Source organism: Coregonus lavaretus (genome assembly GCF_964263955.1).
Source record: "Coregonus lavaretus genome assembly, chromosome: 1".
NCBI classification, from domain to species: Eukaryota; Metazoa; Chordata; class Actinopteri; order Salmoniformes; family Salmonidae; genus Coregonus; species Coregonus lavaretus.
In genome coordinates, this window is record NC_139988.1 from 23925595 (window position 1) to 23944962 (window position 19368).

The 19368-nt window shown below is 44.6% G+C and overlaps 1 protein-coding gene across 1 annotated transcript; it reads right to left on the reverse strand.

The window, feature by feature from the left end:
- Positions 1 to 522: 522 nt before the first annotated feature.
- On the reverse strand, positions 523 to 18761 carry LOC311107774 (CDP-diacylglycerol--glycerol-3-phosphate 3-phosphatidyltransferase, mitochondrial-like). The gene is made up of 10 exons (XM_084150312.1): positions 18532 to 18761; positions 14695 to 14905; positions 12415 to 12592; positions 12142 to 12331; positions 11804 to 11982; positions 10505 to 10707; positions 10042 to 10333; positions 8807 to 8955; positions 8377 to 8513; positions 523 to 1075 (listed from the first exon to the last, which is right to left on the reverse strand). Exons 1-9 carry the CDS (start codon positions 18699 to 18701, stop codon positions 8394 to 8396), a joined length of 1692 nt encoding a protein of 563 aa, XP_084006438.1. The 5' UTR covers positions 18702 to 18761; the 3' UTR covers positions 523 to 1075; positions 8377 to 8393.
- Between the last annotated feature and the right edge of the window lie 607 nt (positions 18762 to 19368).

The following is a 19368-nucleotide window of genomic DNA, read 5'->3' on the forward strand; positions in this document are numbered from 1 at the left end:
GAATATATTTAGTATAGTTTCATCTAAAAAGGAAAAATAATGCAATGTTTAACCATTTTTATGAAATTCACTGATGGTCCTCCCCTTCCTCCTCTGCGGAGCCTCCACTGCTCAAATCACATTCTCTTTGAGGTTGCAAAGATAGTCATACAGCCACACACACAGTCCAGTTCAGTTAATTGGGTGACTCACTGTATGAGCTGGGTAGAGTAGTAAACACTAATACCGCAGTTCGCATCTCAATTGTCCTTAAAGGGAAAATCCACACAAAAAAATGTATTAGTCCACTGTTGATACAGTCCCAAAATGTTTTGCATGTCTGCATTCAAGTTTTCAAGAAGCAAAGTGTCACCGGCCACATCATGATGCAAAATATATTTAAGTGGATTTTCACTTTAAGGCTCCTCCAGGGATCTCAACACTCCACACACACACACCTATCTAGTCACCTTCACACTTGTATATTTACCTTCAGAACCACACCTGGCTATTTACCGTCACACAGACTCTTCACTCATCATGTACCAGATTTCACTCTGTCAATATAGAACTACTGAGAGTTTATTGACTGTACAAAACATGTTTAAGTTCCTCCTGCTGGTCTATACATGGTAAATGTTTGTAGTTCAATGAAAACACACAGCAGTAAAAACTCAGTGCTAGATCTCAGGCATTGGTAAACTAAGTGGTCCGTTTGTACAGTACTGTAGATATACACAAACACACGTGGCGATGAAGAGAGTCAGTCACAGGGGTTGGAGTGACGACAGATGTTACTACGTTCAATCCTTTATACGGTGTTTGTGTGTGTGTGTCTGGTTGTGTGCATGTGGGTGCAGGGGTGCGCTGGGACACCCAGACAGGGATGATAGCAGACACTCGTCTGAAGGAGCTGACCCCCAACATGCCGGTGATCTTCATCAAGGCTGTACCGGTGGACCATCAGGAGACCAAGAATGTGTACAACGAGTGTCCCGTCTACAAGACCCGTATGAGGGGCCCCACCTTCATCTGGACCTTCAACCTCAAGACCAAGGAGAAGCCTGCCAAGTGGGTATTGGCCGCAGTCTGCTTCCTGCTCAGCGTTTAACAGAGAGGAGAGAGAAACACAAAAACAGACTCAGAGCACTTTCATCTGAAATACTTTATTAAATAAAACAAAAACATCAATGTTGCTAAAAAAAAACTACGATATAAAAGATTCCTGTCATCCATGTCTGTTGGAGGGATGTGATGCTGAATACAGCTATCAGTGAGGTAAGAGGATGTGTGGGAGAAGGATGTGTGTGGGAGAAAGATGTATCACAGTACAGCTGTACCACTGTTCCTAGGACGCTCCAACCTCTACCAGCTAGTACACACAGAGGCACAGTACAGTACACACCTGCCTGCACGCATACACACACCTCAGTGATAAGGTGAGGTTTGTTTATTGGCGAGCTTCCAGCCTACTGTTAGCACAGTGTAACAATAGAACTCCTGTATATAAGAAAATCTATCTTTAACCCCTCAGCTATTGTTAGAGCTAGGCTTGTTTTTTTACTCTGCCAGATCACCAGATATCAGCTAAGTACTTAAACTACAACCACAGACTTACAGTGCATTCAGAAAGTATTCACACCCCTTGAATTTATCCACATTGTTGTTACATCCTGAATTTAAAATAGATTAAATTGAGATTTGTCACTAGCCTACACACAATACCCCATAATGTCGAAATATAATTATTGTTTTTGATGTCTTGAGTCAATAAGTATTCAACCCCATTGTTATGGCCTAAATAAGTTCAGGAGTAAACATTTGCTTAACAAGTCACATAATAAGTTGTGTGGACTCACTGTGTGCAATAAGTGTTTAACAGGATTTTTGAATATCTTCCTCATCTCTGTACCCCACACATATAGCTAATTGTAAGGTCCCTCAGTCGAGCATTGAATTTCGAACACAGATTCAACCACAAAGACCAGGGAGGTTTTCCGATGCCTCGCAAAGAAGGGCACCCATTGGTAGAAGACAAAGAAGAAAATACATTGAATATCCCTTTGAGAATGGTGAAGTTACTCATTACACTTTGGATGGCGCATCACTACACCCAGTCACTACAAAGATACAGGCATCCTTCCTAACTCAGTTGCCAGAGAGGAAGAAAACCGCTCAGGGATTTCACCATGAGGCCAATGGTGACTTTAAAACAGTTACAGAGTTTAATGGCTGTGATAGGAGAAAACTGAGGATGGATCAACAACGTAGTTACTTCACAATACTAACCTAATTGACAGAGTAAAAAGGAAGCCTGTACAGAATAAAAATATTCCAATAATAACAAGGTAATACTGCAAAAAAAATGGCAAAGAAATTAACACTTTATTTTCAAGACAAAAAGTTGTTTTCTGCTAAATCAAATACGACACAGAGTACCACTCCCCATATTTTCAAGCATAGTGGTGGCTGCATCATGTTATGAGTATGCTTGTAATCGTTAAGGACTGGTGAGTTTGTCAGGATAAAAAAATTAACGGAACGGAGCTAAGCACAGGCAAAAATCCTAGAGGAAAACCTGGTTCAGTCTGCTTTCTAACAGACACTGGGCGATTAAATTCACCTTTCTGCAGGACAATAACCTAAAACACAAGGCCAAATCTACATTGGAGTTGCTTACCAAGAGTTACAGTTTTGACTTAAATCTACTTGAAAATCTATGGCAAGACCTGAAAATTGTTGTCTAGCAATGATCAACAACCAATTTGACAACTTGAAGCATTTTTTTATTTATTTTTTTAAGGCAAATGTTGCACAATCCAGGTCTGGAAAGCTCATTTTAAGAGACTTACCCAGAAAGACTCACAGCTCTAAAATCTCTGCCAAAAGGTGCTTCTACAAAGTATTGACTCAGGGGTGTGAATAGTTATGTAAATGAGAGATTCCTGCATTTTATTTAATACATTTGCAAACACTTCTAAAAACATGATTTCACATTGTCATTATAGGGTAATGTGTGTAGATGGGTGACAAAAAACAAATTATTTAATCCACTTTGAATTCAGTCTGTAAGACAAAAGTCAAGGGGTATGAATACTTTCTGAAGGCACATTACCGGATACCACAGTGGTGTTGGGAATTGCCAGGGACCTCACAATACAATTTTATCATGGTACTTTGGTGCCGACGCGATATGTATTGCAATTCTCATGATTTTATATGTATTACAAGTCCATACTGTGATTTTACTGCGATGTTCCAAACCAATTGTCTGCTGTAGCAGGACAAGAGAGCCATGAGAAAATAAGTTTTGATCAGTTACGAAAATAAAAGTGATGAAAACAAAATTGTCTCCCTGTTAACAAAGAAGATGGAGAACAAGCTATGAAGGAAAAATACTGCAGTTTTGGTGCAAGTACAGCCAACAATAATATTGCGATGTTGTTCCAACGATACGATCAGTGCTAATTTGTAAATCTGGAGGTCCCGGATCACATAATGAGCGCAAGAGGGGCGGGGTTATCCGAGGGGGCGGGGTTATACGGGGGTCTCATGAGAAGAAAAGTCACAAACACAACGTAGCAGCGCAGCAGGCAGAGTAAACAGTCAAGTAGAAGACTATGGTGGTGAAATTGACAGCGTGCTACAAGACATCACTGCAAAACACCCACACTTTGCATAAAATAAAAAACAATTTGATTGGTCGCATTGACATATTTAGCAGATGTTATTGCGGGTGTAGTGCTTGTATCTGGTTGAAATGCTGGTGAGAGTTACCACCGCTCCGATATCCCAAAAACGTTTTGGGCTAATAATGTGAGAAATAACCAATAAAATAAAAAAATACTGCAAAGTTGTGTAGGAGCTAGAAACAGGGTGGCCATGTCTATTGGCGCCATCTTGAAACTGACCCATAGCCTATATTATGCCCACATACTCGAGTATAGCAGTGGGGCATACACAAGTCCGAATTTCTTACACCAACACTTTGATGTCAATGCAGAACACCTGCCATATGCATACAGTGCATTCAGAAAGTATTCAGACCCCTTCACTTTTTTCACACTTTGTTACGTTACAGCCGTATTCTAAAATGGATTTCCCCCCTCATCTCCACACAATACCCCATAATGACAAAGCAAAAACAGTTTAGAAATGTTTGCAAATGTAATTAAAAAAGTATTCAGACCCTTAACTCAGTACTTTGTTGAAGCACCTTTGGCCGTGATTACAGCCTCGAGTCTTCTTGGGTATGATGCTACAAGCTTGGCACACCTGTATTTGGGGAGTTTGTCCCATTCTTCTCTGCAGATCCTCTCAAGCTCTGTCAGGTTGGATGGGGAGCGTCGCTGCACAGCTATTTTCAGGTCTCTCCAGAGATGTTCGATCAGGTTCAAGTCTGGGCTCTGGCTGGGCCACTCAAGGACATTCAGAGACTTGTCCCGAAGCCACTCCTGCGTGGTCTTGGCTGTGTGCTTAGGGTCGTTGTCCTGTTGGAAGGTGAACCTTCACCCCAGTCTGAGGTCCTGATCACTCTGGAGCAGGTTTCATCAAGGATCTCTCTGTACTTTTCTCCGTTCATTTTTCCCTTGATCCCGACTAGTCTCCCAGTCCCTGCCGCTGAAAAACATCCCCATAGCATGATGCTGCCGCCACCATGCTTCATCGTAGGGATGGTGCCAGGTTTCCTCCAGACGTGACGCTTGGCATTCAGGCCAAATAGTTCAATCTTGGCTTCATCAGACCAGAGAATCTTGTTTCTCATGGTCTGGAGAGTCCTTTAGGTGCCTTTTGGCAAACGGTCACAGACACCTTAAAATAAAAAGGCAGGGGTGTGGATCAGAAAATCAGTATGTATCTGGTGTGACCACCATTTGCCTCATGCAGTGCAACACATCTCCTTTGCATAACGTTGATCAGGCTGTTTGATTGTGGCCTGTGGAATGTTGGCCCCCTCCTCGTCAATGGCTGTGCGAAGTCACTAGATATTGGCAGGAACTGGAACGCGCTGTCGTACACGTCAATCCAGAGCATCCCAAACATGCTCAATGTGTGACATGTCAGGTGAGTATGCAGGCCATGCAAGAACTGGGACATTTCAGCTTCCAGGAATTGTGTAAAGATCCTTGCGACATTGGGCCGTGCATTATCATGCTGAAACATGAGGTGATGGTGGCGGATGTATGGCACGACAGTGGGCCAAAGTATCTCGTCACTGTATCTCTGTGCATTCAAATATCCATCGATAAATTGCAATTGTGTTCGTTGTCCGTAGCTTATGCCTGCCTATACCATATCCCCACCATGGTCCTGTGTAGCTCAGTTGGTAGAGCATGGCGTTTGCAACGCCAGGGTTGTGGGTTCGATTCTCACAGGGGGCCAGTATGAAAAAATGTATGCACTCACTAACTGCAAGTCGCTCTGGATAAGAGCGTCTGCTAAATGACAAATATATGGGGCACTGTTCACAACGTTTACGTCAGCAAACCACTCGCCCACGACACCATACACGCGGTCTGCCATCTGCCTGGTACATTTGAAACCGGGATTCATCCGTGAAGAGCACACTACTCCAGTGTGCCAGTGGCCATCGAAGGTGAGCATTTACCCACTGAAGTCAATTATGACGCCGAACTGCAGTCAGTTCAAGACCCTGGTGAGGACGACGCGCATGCAGATGAGCTTCCCTGAGACGGTTTCTGACAGTTTGTGCATAAATTCTTCTGTTGCGAAAACCCACAGTTTCATCGGGTGGCTGGTCTCAGACGATTCTGCAGGTGAAGAAGCTCGATGTGGAGGTCTTGGGCTAGCATGGATACACATGGTCTGCGGTTGTGAGGCATGTTGGACTTACTGCCAAATTCTCTAAAACGACAGTGGAGGCGGCTTTTGGTAGAGAAATTAACATTACATTCTCTGGCAACAGCTCTGGTGGACATTCCTGCAGTCAGCATGCCAATTGCACGCTCCCTCAAAACTTGACACATCTGTGGCATTGTGTTGTGACAAAATTGCACCTGTGTAATGATCATGCTGTTTAATCAGCTTCTTGATATGGCACACCTGTCAGGTGGATGGATTATCTTGGCAAAGGAGAAATGCTCACTAACAGGGATGTAAACAAATTTGTGCACAACATTTGAGAGAAATAAGCTTTTTGTGCATATGCAAACATTTCTGGGGATCTTCTATTTCAGCTCATGAAACATGGGACCAACACTTTACATGTTGTATTATATTTTTGTTCAGTGTAATTTAAGATATCAAAACGTCCCATAATGACTCTTCCCATGTCAAGTCCATTTAACTCCTGACAGTCAATTTCTTGCTTAAAGCCATGTGGCTGTGACAGTTAGCCTCCATGAGTGTTAACTATAACCTGGGTGTCCTCTAGCCTCGTCAACAATGCTTGCTACCACTAAATGTGCTGTGGTTAGGGCATGTTCAAAAACCTTTTTTTCTGAGGGCTCTTTGTTGTGGTTTTTAATTTCATGGAGGCAGTGGACATTCCTGTACATTCCACCCACTCTTTTGCTAGTTTAATCCCTCCAGTCTTTTCTAGACCCATGCTCCCTACCTTTTTGCATGTTGTACAGCCCAGCTTAGAATTTTGCATGACAAACCAGGGTTTATGCGGGTTTGTTCTTGAACTGAGCTTCCGTCCAAATTGCACCTGCTCCGAGCACTTCGTCGGTGGATGCACTGTCCCACCCGGCTCCCCGTCTCCCTCTCCAGTCGAGTCTGACTTGCTAGTAGGCCTACTAGCTAGTGGAGGTGCCGGTGGTGATGCTGAACTGGCGGGATTAGCAGCGCTGCTAGCTAAGGCATTGCCATCAGGAGGAGTTTGCCCCTCACTCCTCTCCTCCGGCACTGACAGTTCTCTGGCTCGTTTCGTGTTCGATTCGCCTTCTTTCTCTGGACTTTGGGATTTGAAAAACTATTGCCTTATCTTATCAATTATTTTTTTGGATTTCTCATGTTTTAAATTCAGTAGGGAGACGACTAGCCTAGGCTACATGACGTGTTTACGTAGGGACCTTTTCACTAGCTGACCACCACTACCAAGACCTGTATCAAGATCAGTTACTTACCCCACCAGCCCTCCCCATAACATCTATGTACAAATAAGACAGCTGATCTGGAATCAGTGTGGCAGGATAGGATGATAATACAGAAAGATCCCTGTGCTTTTACATTATGGTTTTCTGGGGGGGCGGGAGAAATAACGAGGAGGCAATTTAATTTCACTCTGATCGCTTTTATTAGAATGTTTACAGTGCCCACAGTGAAACAATAATTCATGCGGCGTAAGGTACTGGATCCAGGAAAATAGGTGCCGGAACGAACTAAGACAAATCTGAGAGGTGCCGGATCCTGTTCCTCAAATTAAGCACTGGATACAATATATATTCTAAAAATATCGGATGTCCATAGATAACGCTGTTTCGCGGACAAGGTCGTTCAAAGGTCAATTACCTTTAGTGACCCTGATCCCACCTCACATGCTCAGTGAGAGTGAGAGAGTGAGTGAGTGAGGTGCACTATGTGTGTTTCAATTTCCATTTCTAAATTCTTATCATTTACCAGAACTGATTGTAGAGTAACAAAAACAAACTCTATAGCATTTTTCTTCATGTACTAGCATGCTTGTGGTGTCAGTTTTAAGAGTGTGAGGAGGAATGTGTGGGCCCCATCCATCATTGTTCCCTCATGGCAGCTGATCAGACACACTGACACTTTGTCTCACTGAGTGACATGTTGTGGTTACACGAGACACCTCCCATTCACCATTTACAGTCACCATAAAACATTTAACTCAGCACTTCCTACTAGGCAATTCTACATCCCTGTTAGAACACACACACATCAGGCCACCCTCTTAGCCTCCCTCTGACCCCACTGCATACGCTATCTGTCAAATCATCACCACAATGCCAAAATGAGAGGGGATTTAACTAGAGGGAGGAGAAACTCACATTCCTTTCTCTCACTCACAGCTGAATTGGTCCAGATGCTGACTGCAAAATCTTGATGCACTCAGCTGAGTGGTCAAGTTTCTCTCAGAGAGACGGGACATTGAGGAGGGAGCTTCCTCTACATGTATAATGGATAAAGGTCTGTGTGGTAGGGGTAGGATTCAAGCAAGGGTTGCTCGGTTTAGTTTCTGAGGTTGATGTGGCCTAGGGCAGGGCTAGATTGGAAGCTAGGATTGGAGTTTGGGTTGAGGGCTGGTACAAACAGCAGTGACTGATGACATTCTGCCATTCTGGACTGACAGGGTCTGTACTTCTGTGCGTGACTAAGAGATGATCGTTAAGTGGGAGTATGTGGGTGTGGTACCTGTGTTGGATTAGTACACTGTGTGCGCGCCTGTGCGCTCTTGTCTGTGCGTGTTACCTGTGTTAGGATGCGTCTCAGAAGAAGTTCTTGATGAGGGGAGTAACCAGTTTGACCCACAGTTTGACGTGGCGGTCTGGCTGCTGGAACGTAGAGCTGGACACCTCTGTAGACCTCTGGTACAACATCTCCTGCTCCTGTGTGTGTATGAGAGTGTGTGTACACGTGTGTGAGAGAGACAGCGATAGAGACGTAGCGAAGCTTCCATTGTCTCACATAGACATTTAGTACAAGTTCCTGAACAGGTTTCCCTCCTAGCTCAATCTCAGTCTGTGTTGCATATGCCAGCTCAGCATAGCTTATTATACTAGGAACTATCAGACCAGTTGAATTTTGTAGACAGGCCTTTGGTTGAGAGCTGTATAAAGCAGAGCCACAGTATTGAGCCATCAAGTCTGTTTAAATAAAGTTGTCGGTTTGAATGGCCTACCTCCTGCAGCTGGGCCTGTAGTTCCTGGTTCTCTGTTACTATGGCGATTTGGGCCTCCAGGTCCCGGTGCACAGATCGATAGCCAAAGTTAGGAGACCCAATCAGTGTCAGGCATGGCCGCACCTGCCCCCGCAGGTAGTACCACAACCCTACACACACACACAGGTGGAGGAAGACAAGACGGAGGGAAAAGGGGAACAGTTTCCCCACATCAGTGGTTTGTTCTGCAGCTGGGGGTCAGGGTGTGCTCTACTCTAATGTTCATTGATTCGCTCCCCAGCTGGGTGCTGTGTGTGTTCTCCCCCACTGTTCTCGCTCCTGCAGTGCTTGCTGTGCTTACGGGAAAGCGCCGGCCCGCCCTGCTTCATCTAATAAAAGGGACTTCTCTTCACTGTTTTCATTTCCCACTCCCTCTCCCCAGCTCTCTCTCTGGCTACATTTTACAAGACTTTGGTCTTTTGAAAAAAAAAAAAAAAACTTACCTAGCTACTAATGCATCTCTAACATTTCAGTTAAAGTTGAATATTCTTTATTTTGGACACATTGCCTTTTGATTCTATAAGTATCAGCGAAAGAAAAGTGCAGGTTGGCAGTAGTTTAGATATCATTTGTCAGAGCATTGTTTATAAGCTGTTTCAAAATGGGGATTTTGGTTTCCGTTGGCCATGCCCACAACTATAAAGAAAACACTAAAGCACAGAAACCCCCAAAGTCTAGCCAAACCAAGGAATGACTGTGTGTGTGTGTGTGTGTGTTTCCTTGGCCCGGGGCTAAGGGTGAATGACTTGACAAGCCGTTGTCTCTCCCGCAACATATCTAGGTTACCACAGGGACAGAACAGCAGAGCCAGAGAACAGAACAGAAGAACGTGGTCCAGCTAATCTGTCTGTCAGGCTGGAATAGACACTCTGTGCCAGTCCCAAAGGGCACCCTATTCCCTAAATAGTATACTACTTTTGACCAGGGCCCATAGGGCTCTGGTGAAAAATGTAGTGCACTATATAGGAAATAGGGTGCCATTTAGGATGCACACTGCTTCCTAGCAGCTCACCATCTGACCGTGGAACGTCATAGCAACAACAATCACATCACTACCGGGCATAACTCACAGCCAAACAGAACTAATCACAATGGAGTAGAACCAATTAGAATCAATCTAGGCTCTCAGGCCAAGGATTATATATTGTGTGTGTGTAGCCTACTTTCTCTGTACTCTGTGTGTGCGTGTCACCCACCCTTGGCGTGGAAGGTCCATTGTGCTCTGTGGTACTCGTGGAGGTGAACCCTCTCCTGCTGTCCCAGATGACACACTTTGCTGTAGAACTGTCTGGCAATGTGGATGTAGGCCGCTGGGATCTCTCCGGCAATGCCCTTGGCGCCGAAAAACCCATTGACCTCCGGGGAGGCGGTGAGGATCCGGTAGTCAGCGCCCAGCCCGAGAACCAGCGACATGTAGGCCCTGGTCAGGTTGAAATACCCCGATGTTAGAAACACCGTCGCACCGGGACCTGCGTCTGTCAGCAACCGCTGCAAGGAAATAAGTTGAGATGTAGCGCCCATATTTACATTTTTAATTCACACAGGAACAAAAAATACAAAAACAATGTTACAAGGTAACATCATGTGCAATGGAAGTTGTTTGTCCAATATTAGTTGGTGAGGGTAGTGGTGTCCGGGTGCATGTTTGTGTGTACCCACCTGTGTGATCTGCTCATCCACCTGTATTCCCAGAGGTTTCATCTGAATTAGAGGAAAAACCCATGTATCCTCCTTCCCTCCTTCCTCCCCCTCGCTCTCCCGCTCCAAACGTTCTGATTCTGCAATGTGTTGCCGCGTGCGAGCAGTGTTGACCACCTCCATGATGTGTTGCCGAGCCGACGCCGAGAAATCATCCCTGTTGCCTAGTGACAAAAGAATGTAGGGATGGTAAGAGGAGAGGAAACAGACCGATCTGGTTAAAGCTAGAATCCATTTTAGGACTTTAAATTAATGATATATACACCAATTAATTCATGAAGAATATAAAACGTATAAATGCCTCATGAGCTTAGTTTAACAAAAAACATGGTTAAAATTATAATGTCGATTTCATGGTCAGTCCTTGCAACCACAGCGATGTCTATAAATGTAAGGGTGCTAACATTCTCCAGGCCCATCCATAAGCTTTTTACCAAAACACAGGCGGGGTGACCCCTTTCTTATTGTTTCAATTAAGGATTCTAGCTTTAACCATACACCTCAGCAAACGTTGAATGAGAGATCTCACACACACAGTGTGCAGGTGAGTGTGTAAAGTACAGTAGGTCATGACGGCTGTGGGTCAATATCTGGACTACGCCTGGCGGCTGGGTCCACGCACAGACGAGAGAGAGAGAGAGAGAGAGAGAGAGAGAGAGAGAGAGAGAGAGAGAGAGAGAGAGAGAGAGAGAGAGAGAGAGAGAGAGAGAGAGAGAGAGAGAGAGAGAGAGAGAGAGAGAGAGAGAGAGAGAGAGAGAGAGAGAGAGAGAGAGAGAGAGAGAGAGAGAGAGAGAGAGAGAGAGAGAGAGAGAGAGAGAGAGAGAGAGAGAGAGAGATGTAGGCTCAGCATTTGAGTTCATTCTAAAGACGTGCTTTTACTGTAAAGTTAACACTGTTTCAGCTGGGGAACTTCATTCACTAATGATTATAATGTGTGTGTGATCTTCCCACTCGGTATTGCTTACCAGCAACTCTGACATCACTGCTCTATTTCTGGTCTCCGTGCCAACTGCAGTCCGGTTCTGCAGACATGTCATTCAGCTCTCTCCCTCACTCTCCTGCCTCCCACTCTCTCATTCACACACACGCCAGTTCGCTGATTTCACTGTGTGTCTGAACTGGAACAGGCTACATTTGCAGCTAATCCGATTCCATTAACCTTTCCAAGAACAACACATTACACTACATAATGAGAGTGTACAGGCAGAACTGAGCAACGAGTCACGCACTTAGGGTCTGTGTTATGTGTGCGTTTTATACCTCTGTAGGGGTGCACCATGCCGTACATCATGCTCACAGAGTTGTCGGTCTGTAGCTGTAACGACACGTCTCCCACGGCGCCCACCAGATCAGAGAAGAAGTCGGCCACCTCCCCACAGTTCTCCAGCAGCACGTAGCGGTCCTGTCTGTTTGTGAAGTACGAGTCACTCAGGTTGGCCCTGTGGAGGGAGGGAGGGGGGAGATAGGAGGACAGAGGAAGAGAGAGAGGGAAAAGGTCGAAAGAGAGAAACCAATAAACATCAGCAAACAGCTACTGTATGAGAAAAACACCAACTGTGTGTGTGTGTGTGTGTGTGTGTGTGTGTTCGTGCGCGTACCCGCTGATGATGAGGTCGTCATCAAACAGGTAAGCTTTGATGTGCTGTACCCCGATGGTCTCGTTGAAGCGCTGTGGGACCAGGAGCCGGAGCAGCCCTCTCAGGTCAGGGGTATGGTACAGAGATACACGCATCTGACTGCTGTACTGCTGCAGCAACGGCAGCAACATGGTCCTAGAATTAGTCTTACCTAGACACACAGAGACAGAAGGGTTACAGACAGACACACAACTTGGTAAGAGTAATATGGCACTCTCACACACGCACACACACCTCTTGAGCCACGTGTGTAGTCAAGTAGAATGGAGACCTGCAGGTCGGGGTTGTCACCCTCCTCCTGTGAACGCTCCAGAGCTTCCTGCATACAGTCCACCAGCTCCTGTTCCAGTGGCCCTGTACCCAGATACAGTGAGGCCATCACCACTCGCCTTTTAGCTGTCTTTATACGAGCCTGAACAGAAAAATAAATTACAGTAAATTCAGGCATTACAGGACACAAACTAGAGGGCTTCATCAGGGGGCTTGAACTCCCTCCCAAAAAAATCCAAAGACCTCAAACACACACACGTAGTCTGATCTTCTTCCAGCCTAGTCATTATTTCTCAATCAGGTGAGTCACATGCACTGTTTCCTAATGTTCCAACACAGCCAAATAAACAGCTTTCTGTTTGCTGTGCCCGAGGGGGTTGATGCCGGTGACTCAAGCCGTCTATCACAAACACACACATCCTGTACGCAATTCAAACTCAAACAAATAGTCAACCATGGAAAGAGACAAACACACACACATACAGTGGGGAAAATAAGTATTTAGTCAGCCACCAATTGTGCAAGTTCTCCCACTTAAAAAGATGAGAGAGGCCTGTAATTTTCATCATAGGTACACGTCAACTATGACAGACAAATTGAGATTTTTTTCTCCAGAAAATCGCATTGTAGGATTTTTAATGAATTTATTTGCAAATTATGGTGGAAAATAAGTATTTGGTCACCTACAAACAAGCAAGATTTCTGGCTCTCACAGACCTGTAACTTCTTCTTTAAGAGGCTCCTCTGTCCTCCACTCGTTACCTGTATTAATGGCATCTGTTTGAACTTGTTATCAGTATAAAAGACACCTGTCCACAACCTCAAACAGTCACACTCCAAACTCCACTATGGCCAAGACCAAAGAGCTGTCAAAGGACACCAGAAGCAAAATTGTAGACCTGCACCAGGCTGGGAAGACTGAATCTGCAATAGGTAAGCAGCTTGGTTTGAAGAAATCAACTGTGGGAGCAATTATTAGGAAATGGAAGACATACAAGACCACTGATAATCTCCCTCGATCTGGGGCTCCACGCAAGATCTCACCCCGTGGGGTCAAAATGATCACAAGAACGGTGAGAAAAAATCCCAGAACCACACGGGGGGACCTAGTGAATGACCTGCAGAGAGCTGGGACCAAAGTAACAAAGCCTACCATCAGTAACACACTACGCCGCCAGGGACTCAAATCCTGCAGTGCCAGACGTGTCCCCCTGCTTAAGCCAGTACATGTCCAGGCCCATCTGAAGTTTGCTAGAATGCATTTGGATGATCCAGAAGAAGATTGGGAGAATGTCATATGGTCAGATGAAACCAAAATAGAACTTTTTGGTAAAAACTCAACTCGTCGTGTTTGGAGGACAAAGAATGCTCAGTTGCATCCAAAGAACACCATACCTACTGTGAAGCATGGGGGTGGAAACATCATGCTTTGGGGCTGTTTTTCTGCAAAGGGACCAGGACGACTGATCAGTGTAAAGGAAAGAATGAATGGGACCATGTATCGTGAGATTTTGAGTGAAAACCTCCTTCCATCAGCAAGGGCATTGAAGATGAAACGTGGCTGGGTCTTTCAGCATGACAATGATCCCAAACACACCACCCGGGCAACGAAGGAGTGGCTTCGTAAGAAGCATTTCAAGGTCCTGGAGTGGCCTAGCCAGTATCCAGATCTCAACCCCATAGAAAATCTTTGGAGGGAGTTGAAAGTTCGTGTTGCCCAGCGACAGCCCCAAAACATCACTGCTCTAGAGGAGATCTGCATGGAGGAATGGGCCAAAATACCAGCAACAGTGTGTGAAAACCTTGTGAAGACTTACAGAAAACGTTTGACCTGTGTCATTGCCAACAAAGGGTATATAACAAAGTATTGAGAAACTTTTGTTATTGACCAAATACTTATTTTCCACCATAATTTGCAAATAAATTCATAAAAAACCCTACAATGTGATCTTTTGGAAAAAAAATTCTCAATTTGTCTGTCATAGTTGACGTGTACCTATGATGAAAATTACAGGCCTCTCTCATATTTTTAAGTGGGAGAACTTGCACAATTGGTGGCTGACTAAATACTTTTTTTCCCCACTGTATGGTTGAATGCCACTGTGGTATAAAGAGCACACTGTGTTGGAGGGAACAATCAATTATTTCCTTTCCTCATTTTTTGTTCTTGGGAAATGTTTATTACACCATTTTTAGTACATCACATGATTTAGAGAAAGCTCCCCCCCCACCACCACACCTTACCTTCATGGTCTGGTAGAACTGGTCAGGGGATGTGAGGATGTGGATGTGTGTGCCGGGCACCCTGAAGGCGGGCACGTGTTCTGCCATCCAGCGGAAGCGGGTATGGAGGCCATCGGTGCCCTGAACTCCGGTCGACCCAGGGGACCTGAAGACAGGAAGGGGAGAGGGGTCTGCCGCCGCTAGGAGAGGGGCTAAGAGCAACACGGATGACCTGGAAGAGAGAGAGGTAGGGGGGTGGGGAGACGTGGAGGGAAAAAGAGAGGGAGAGAGAAATGAGTCTACAGCTGGAGTGGTGATTGCCTCCTATTGATAAACAACTCTCATCCAACCCCCCACCTTCTCCTCCTTCATTTTCACTGTGATTTATCACACTTACTGAAATCTCTTACAACAGAGGGCTCAGTCATATTGCTGGTGTATGTGTGTCTAACCCCATCCCTAGATCTAATGTTGAGTAACACACACAGGTCCTGTGATTCTCAGCCAAGCACTAGGGTTCATGACAGTATGGCTGTATTGTTGCTCGGTCTGTGACTTTGTCTTTAAAACGCAACTAGCAGACTGACAAAAGAAGGGAGGACCCAACCTACTGTAAAGGTTGTGACCCTCAGAGGTCATTCCACATGCAGTAATATCCCTGTATTTGACTCCTGACAGATTTCTCACCCCGACATTCACTGAGGCTGTCCCCCAAATGACACCCTATACTAGGGTTGGGTGATGTCAACCTTTGTCCTATTGTGATTATGTACCCATAAAACATTGGGACATAATGATGTCGCCCCTATGAGGCCACCCCCCCAAATAATGGATTTCTTTGTAAAACGACAGTTCGGCTATAGCACAAAATCAAATGCAACTGGACAAATCATGACGAAAGATAACGTTGTTGAAAGCCTGGGCAGCGGCTAAGTGCAGGCAATGGCAAATCTTCTCTAATATTTCTTTCTGTTGGAGGAGCAGAACAGGTTTGTGTGTGTGTCGCGCACATGATGGAGCAGTGATGAGGAATGGGCCATTTACCGTAGTGAGCTAGGTTATAGGCCTACATCATGGGCTGGATAGAAGCAATCTACCGTCTTCAGAACTGGATAATAATTGCTTTATTTGCCTAATAAAATAGAAAAATAAATAATATTGTTTGTACTATCCCTGTGATTGAGAATAGCCTAGGCTTAGGCTATAGACTTTCATTCTTGTTATTTTTTAAAGCCACAACAACTAGGACAACACCTTCATAGGCTAGAATATTTGGGAAATAAGCTACTGTTCATAACTAACGTGTCTTTTATGATAGGCCTAGTAGGAGGATCGGTTATTGGCAATTTGGTTTTCAAAATTGCATTGAGGGATTTTTCCGGCTATTGATATTGTTTGTTCATTATTAGTCCTCTAGGCTACCTTATGTTTTTAGGCTATTCAAATAACTTTGAGATGGAACTCCGTTACATTCATTGTTTGATCGGGAAAAAGCCACACATAAAACGAAGAAGCGTAGCCTTCCGTCATATTCATAGCCTATCAAATGGAGAGAAATGGGAATACAGGCCTCTTTTTTTTCACAGGTAGCCAGAAGATAGTTAAGGAGTGTCCGTTATAACAGCTACAGCCTAATACCCATGCATCTGACAGACAAACTACTTTCTAAATGGACATTTTGCACTGCTTTTGTCTGTCTGGCCTACATTCCTCACCTGATTCTGTAGGCTATATAAGGTATTTCTTAAATTAGGCTATAGCAAATAGGAATAGGCAAATTACTTTGAATGTTACTTGTGTGCTGCCCTGCGAGACTGTTTTTTACTGCGCGGCACCAGTCAAGATCAAATAGGCTTAACCATAGTCTGTCACGCCACGATGACACCATCAAGAAATGGCTGTCAACCATCGTCGATAGACGATGCTATCGTAATAGTGTCATCCTTTTCCCTATGGGCCATGGTCAAAAGTAGTACAGGGAATATCGTGACATTTGGGATGCACCCCCAGGGTTCATTCAGGACAGAGAGTTGAGAGTTAGGGAGGAACAATAGCAGGGAGGGAATTACAGTGTGGGTTCAACCCACAAACCCATCTGAGACAAAACAATCAACATAAACATCAAACAGCAGAGTCACATAGAGATGTGGCACCACTGCTGTTTTGAACCAATAGCTATATAGCCTACGGGTTGAACCATCCTTTTATGGAAGAGCAAGGGGGATTTCCTTATGAAGTATTATCTTTATTATGGTGGGCCAACAACTGTGTCCTATCCATATAGGCGAAGTATACAATACTATACCCCTGTTTTACCACTGGGCAAAGGTTGGATGGGTGTAAGTACACTGGAATACAGGGTCTTAGAGATATAACACACTAAATTCACTCTTTGTAGAACAGTGGGAATATCATGAGGTTAGATCTTAGAGAGCGGAGACATGTGCTGGGGAAATTGATGAAAAAATAGTTTGTGCAATAGGGGCATACCGGTGACAGCTAGAGGCAAGCCATTTTAGTTGTGAGTACATGTGGCTGCCATTGTACGTGTTTGTCCGGGAGGTAAATTGAGATCATGTGCCTTCCATTCACACGGTTTCTGATTAGAGCTAACAGGCAACACAACCCTCCTCTCTTCCATCTCTCCTTTAAGCCACAGTCAGACAGATGTGTCATTCATTCCCATCATTACGCACCAAACGGAAGAAAACGGACTGAAACATGGAGGGACCACTTGAACTTCACCAATACGAAAGGCTCATTTTCGTTTTTCACTTTCGCTACGGTGTGCCCTAATGAATATGACCATGAATACATGCAAGTGCCTCCCTCTCCTCATCTGTCTCTCAGCTGCAGTGAATAGAGATGTGATATCATGTGTAGCCAAATTAAGCCTCTAGGGTGCCATGAACTGTGTTCTGTCTATGGCCATGAGCGTGCTATATTGGTCCTTGAAAAGCACCAACTATATAAATACCAAGTATTATTATTATCATTATTAAAAGTCCCATGTAGCCTAGCTAGTCTAGGTGTCACGATAGCCACCTCAGGTTATGGGAATGAAGATAAAGCTTAAAGTTGTCCCAAATGGCACCCTATGCACTACTTGCCTTGGTCAAAAGCAGTACACTAAATAGGGAATAGGATGCCATTTGGGACGCATCCCTGGATGAGGAGTAGTTTTGACCGCCTGGGATTGATCTCACGCCTGTATGACAGCCTACAACCCCGACCTTGGTACTCACAGCTAAGCCTTGGCCAGAGACTGTGTATGTGTGTGTGATACTATGGTATTAGTTACTTAAGATGATGTAAAACTGACGCAGACTATATGCAGGTGTGGACAGACATCTGGCAGTTGTTGCCATCAGGTTTTCAGGAAATCACAAAAAGAACAGATATTTCCTCATTCTGAGAATTTGAGTCACTCTTACTCTACATGCAGAGACTTGACAACACAAGGAGAGGAAGAGGCGAATTCACAGATAAGGCCTAAAGAAACTGGAAGGGAAGTCTCATATCGCGCTACATCTAGCCTACAGAGAATGTTTTGCAAAGTTTATATCTACTGCCTGAACTTGACTTGCACGTTTGTTTATTATGTAACCTTGACATGAGCATGTAACATTACGAAACTATTCGCACGCAACAGCAATGACAATCAGATCAACGATTGCAACAGAAAAAAATTACTCAATTATATTTGACGCACGCTATCAAAATGACATTACGAAAAAAAACACGGAAACACTGTGCACGTCGCTGGCACCGCAAGACATGATAGCGCTGTCATTACGTCTGACGAAGAAAACTAGTGTCTCTCTTTTTTTCTCCACGTCTACAACAGTCGTATCTTACCCTCTCCTCCGATCCCGTGTGCGGAACAATCGGTCTGATATTCGGGTGAAAACCCCGGTGAGGGCCGGTGTGTACACAGAGTACGCCAACCTCCTCCACGACATGGGAGCCGCCATCATGACAGCCGTTTCAATCAACCCAACTTTATCAGCACACTGAAACGAGGACATGCGCACTGCACATGCATAAAATGTTCTACACACAATGTTCAACCTATGTGCATCGGGGTACACCTGTATTATAAATCAACTATTACTGAAATTTAGTTGAGAGCAGAATCTGGATTAAAGAAATCTATGTATACACATTATTTAAGTGTAACTGAATGCGCCACACACACTGTAAATTACTTATTTGTCTGTATTAATAAATAAAATGACAGTTCTAGCGCGACCTCGAGCGGTCGAGGTCTGGACTACAGAGCCGGGTGGTTCTGTCCGGGACCTGACTTTGAGGGTGCTTTATGGGCACCTTATTATTGCAAAGATAAACTACCCTAAGTAGGGTTCCTTACAGCAGGGTTTCCCAAACTCGGTCATGGGCCCCCCTAGGTGCACGTTTTGGTTTTTACCCTAGCACTACACAGCTGATTCAAGTAACCAACTCATCATCATGCTTTGGTTATTTGAATTAGCTGTGATGAGCTAGGGAAAAAAAGAAACGTGCACCCAGGGGGGCCCATGACCGAGTTTGGGAAACACTGCTTTCTAACCTGTACCCCCGCACATTGACTCAGTACCGGTACCCCCTGTATATAGCCTCGGTAAGTCTGACAACTTAGATGGAAAATTACTGAGGATAATAGCGGACGATATTGCCACTCCTATTTGCCATATT

Bases quoted from the DNA above. Each gene is read 5' to 3' on its own strand.
- LOC311107774 (XM_084150312.1), bottom strand. From the start codon at position 18,701: ATGTCCTCGTTTCAGTGTGCTGATAAAGTTGGGTTGATTGAAACGGCT. The intron at 10,708-11,803 runs GTATAAAACGCA...TTTTGTCACTAG, and splicing joins CATGGTGCACCCCTACAGAG to GCAACAGGGATGATTTCTCG. The intron at 10,334-10,504 runs GTGGGTACACAC...ATTTCCTTGCAG, and splicing joins TGGATGAGCAGATCACACAG to CGGTTGCTGACAGACGCAGG.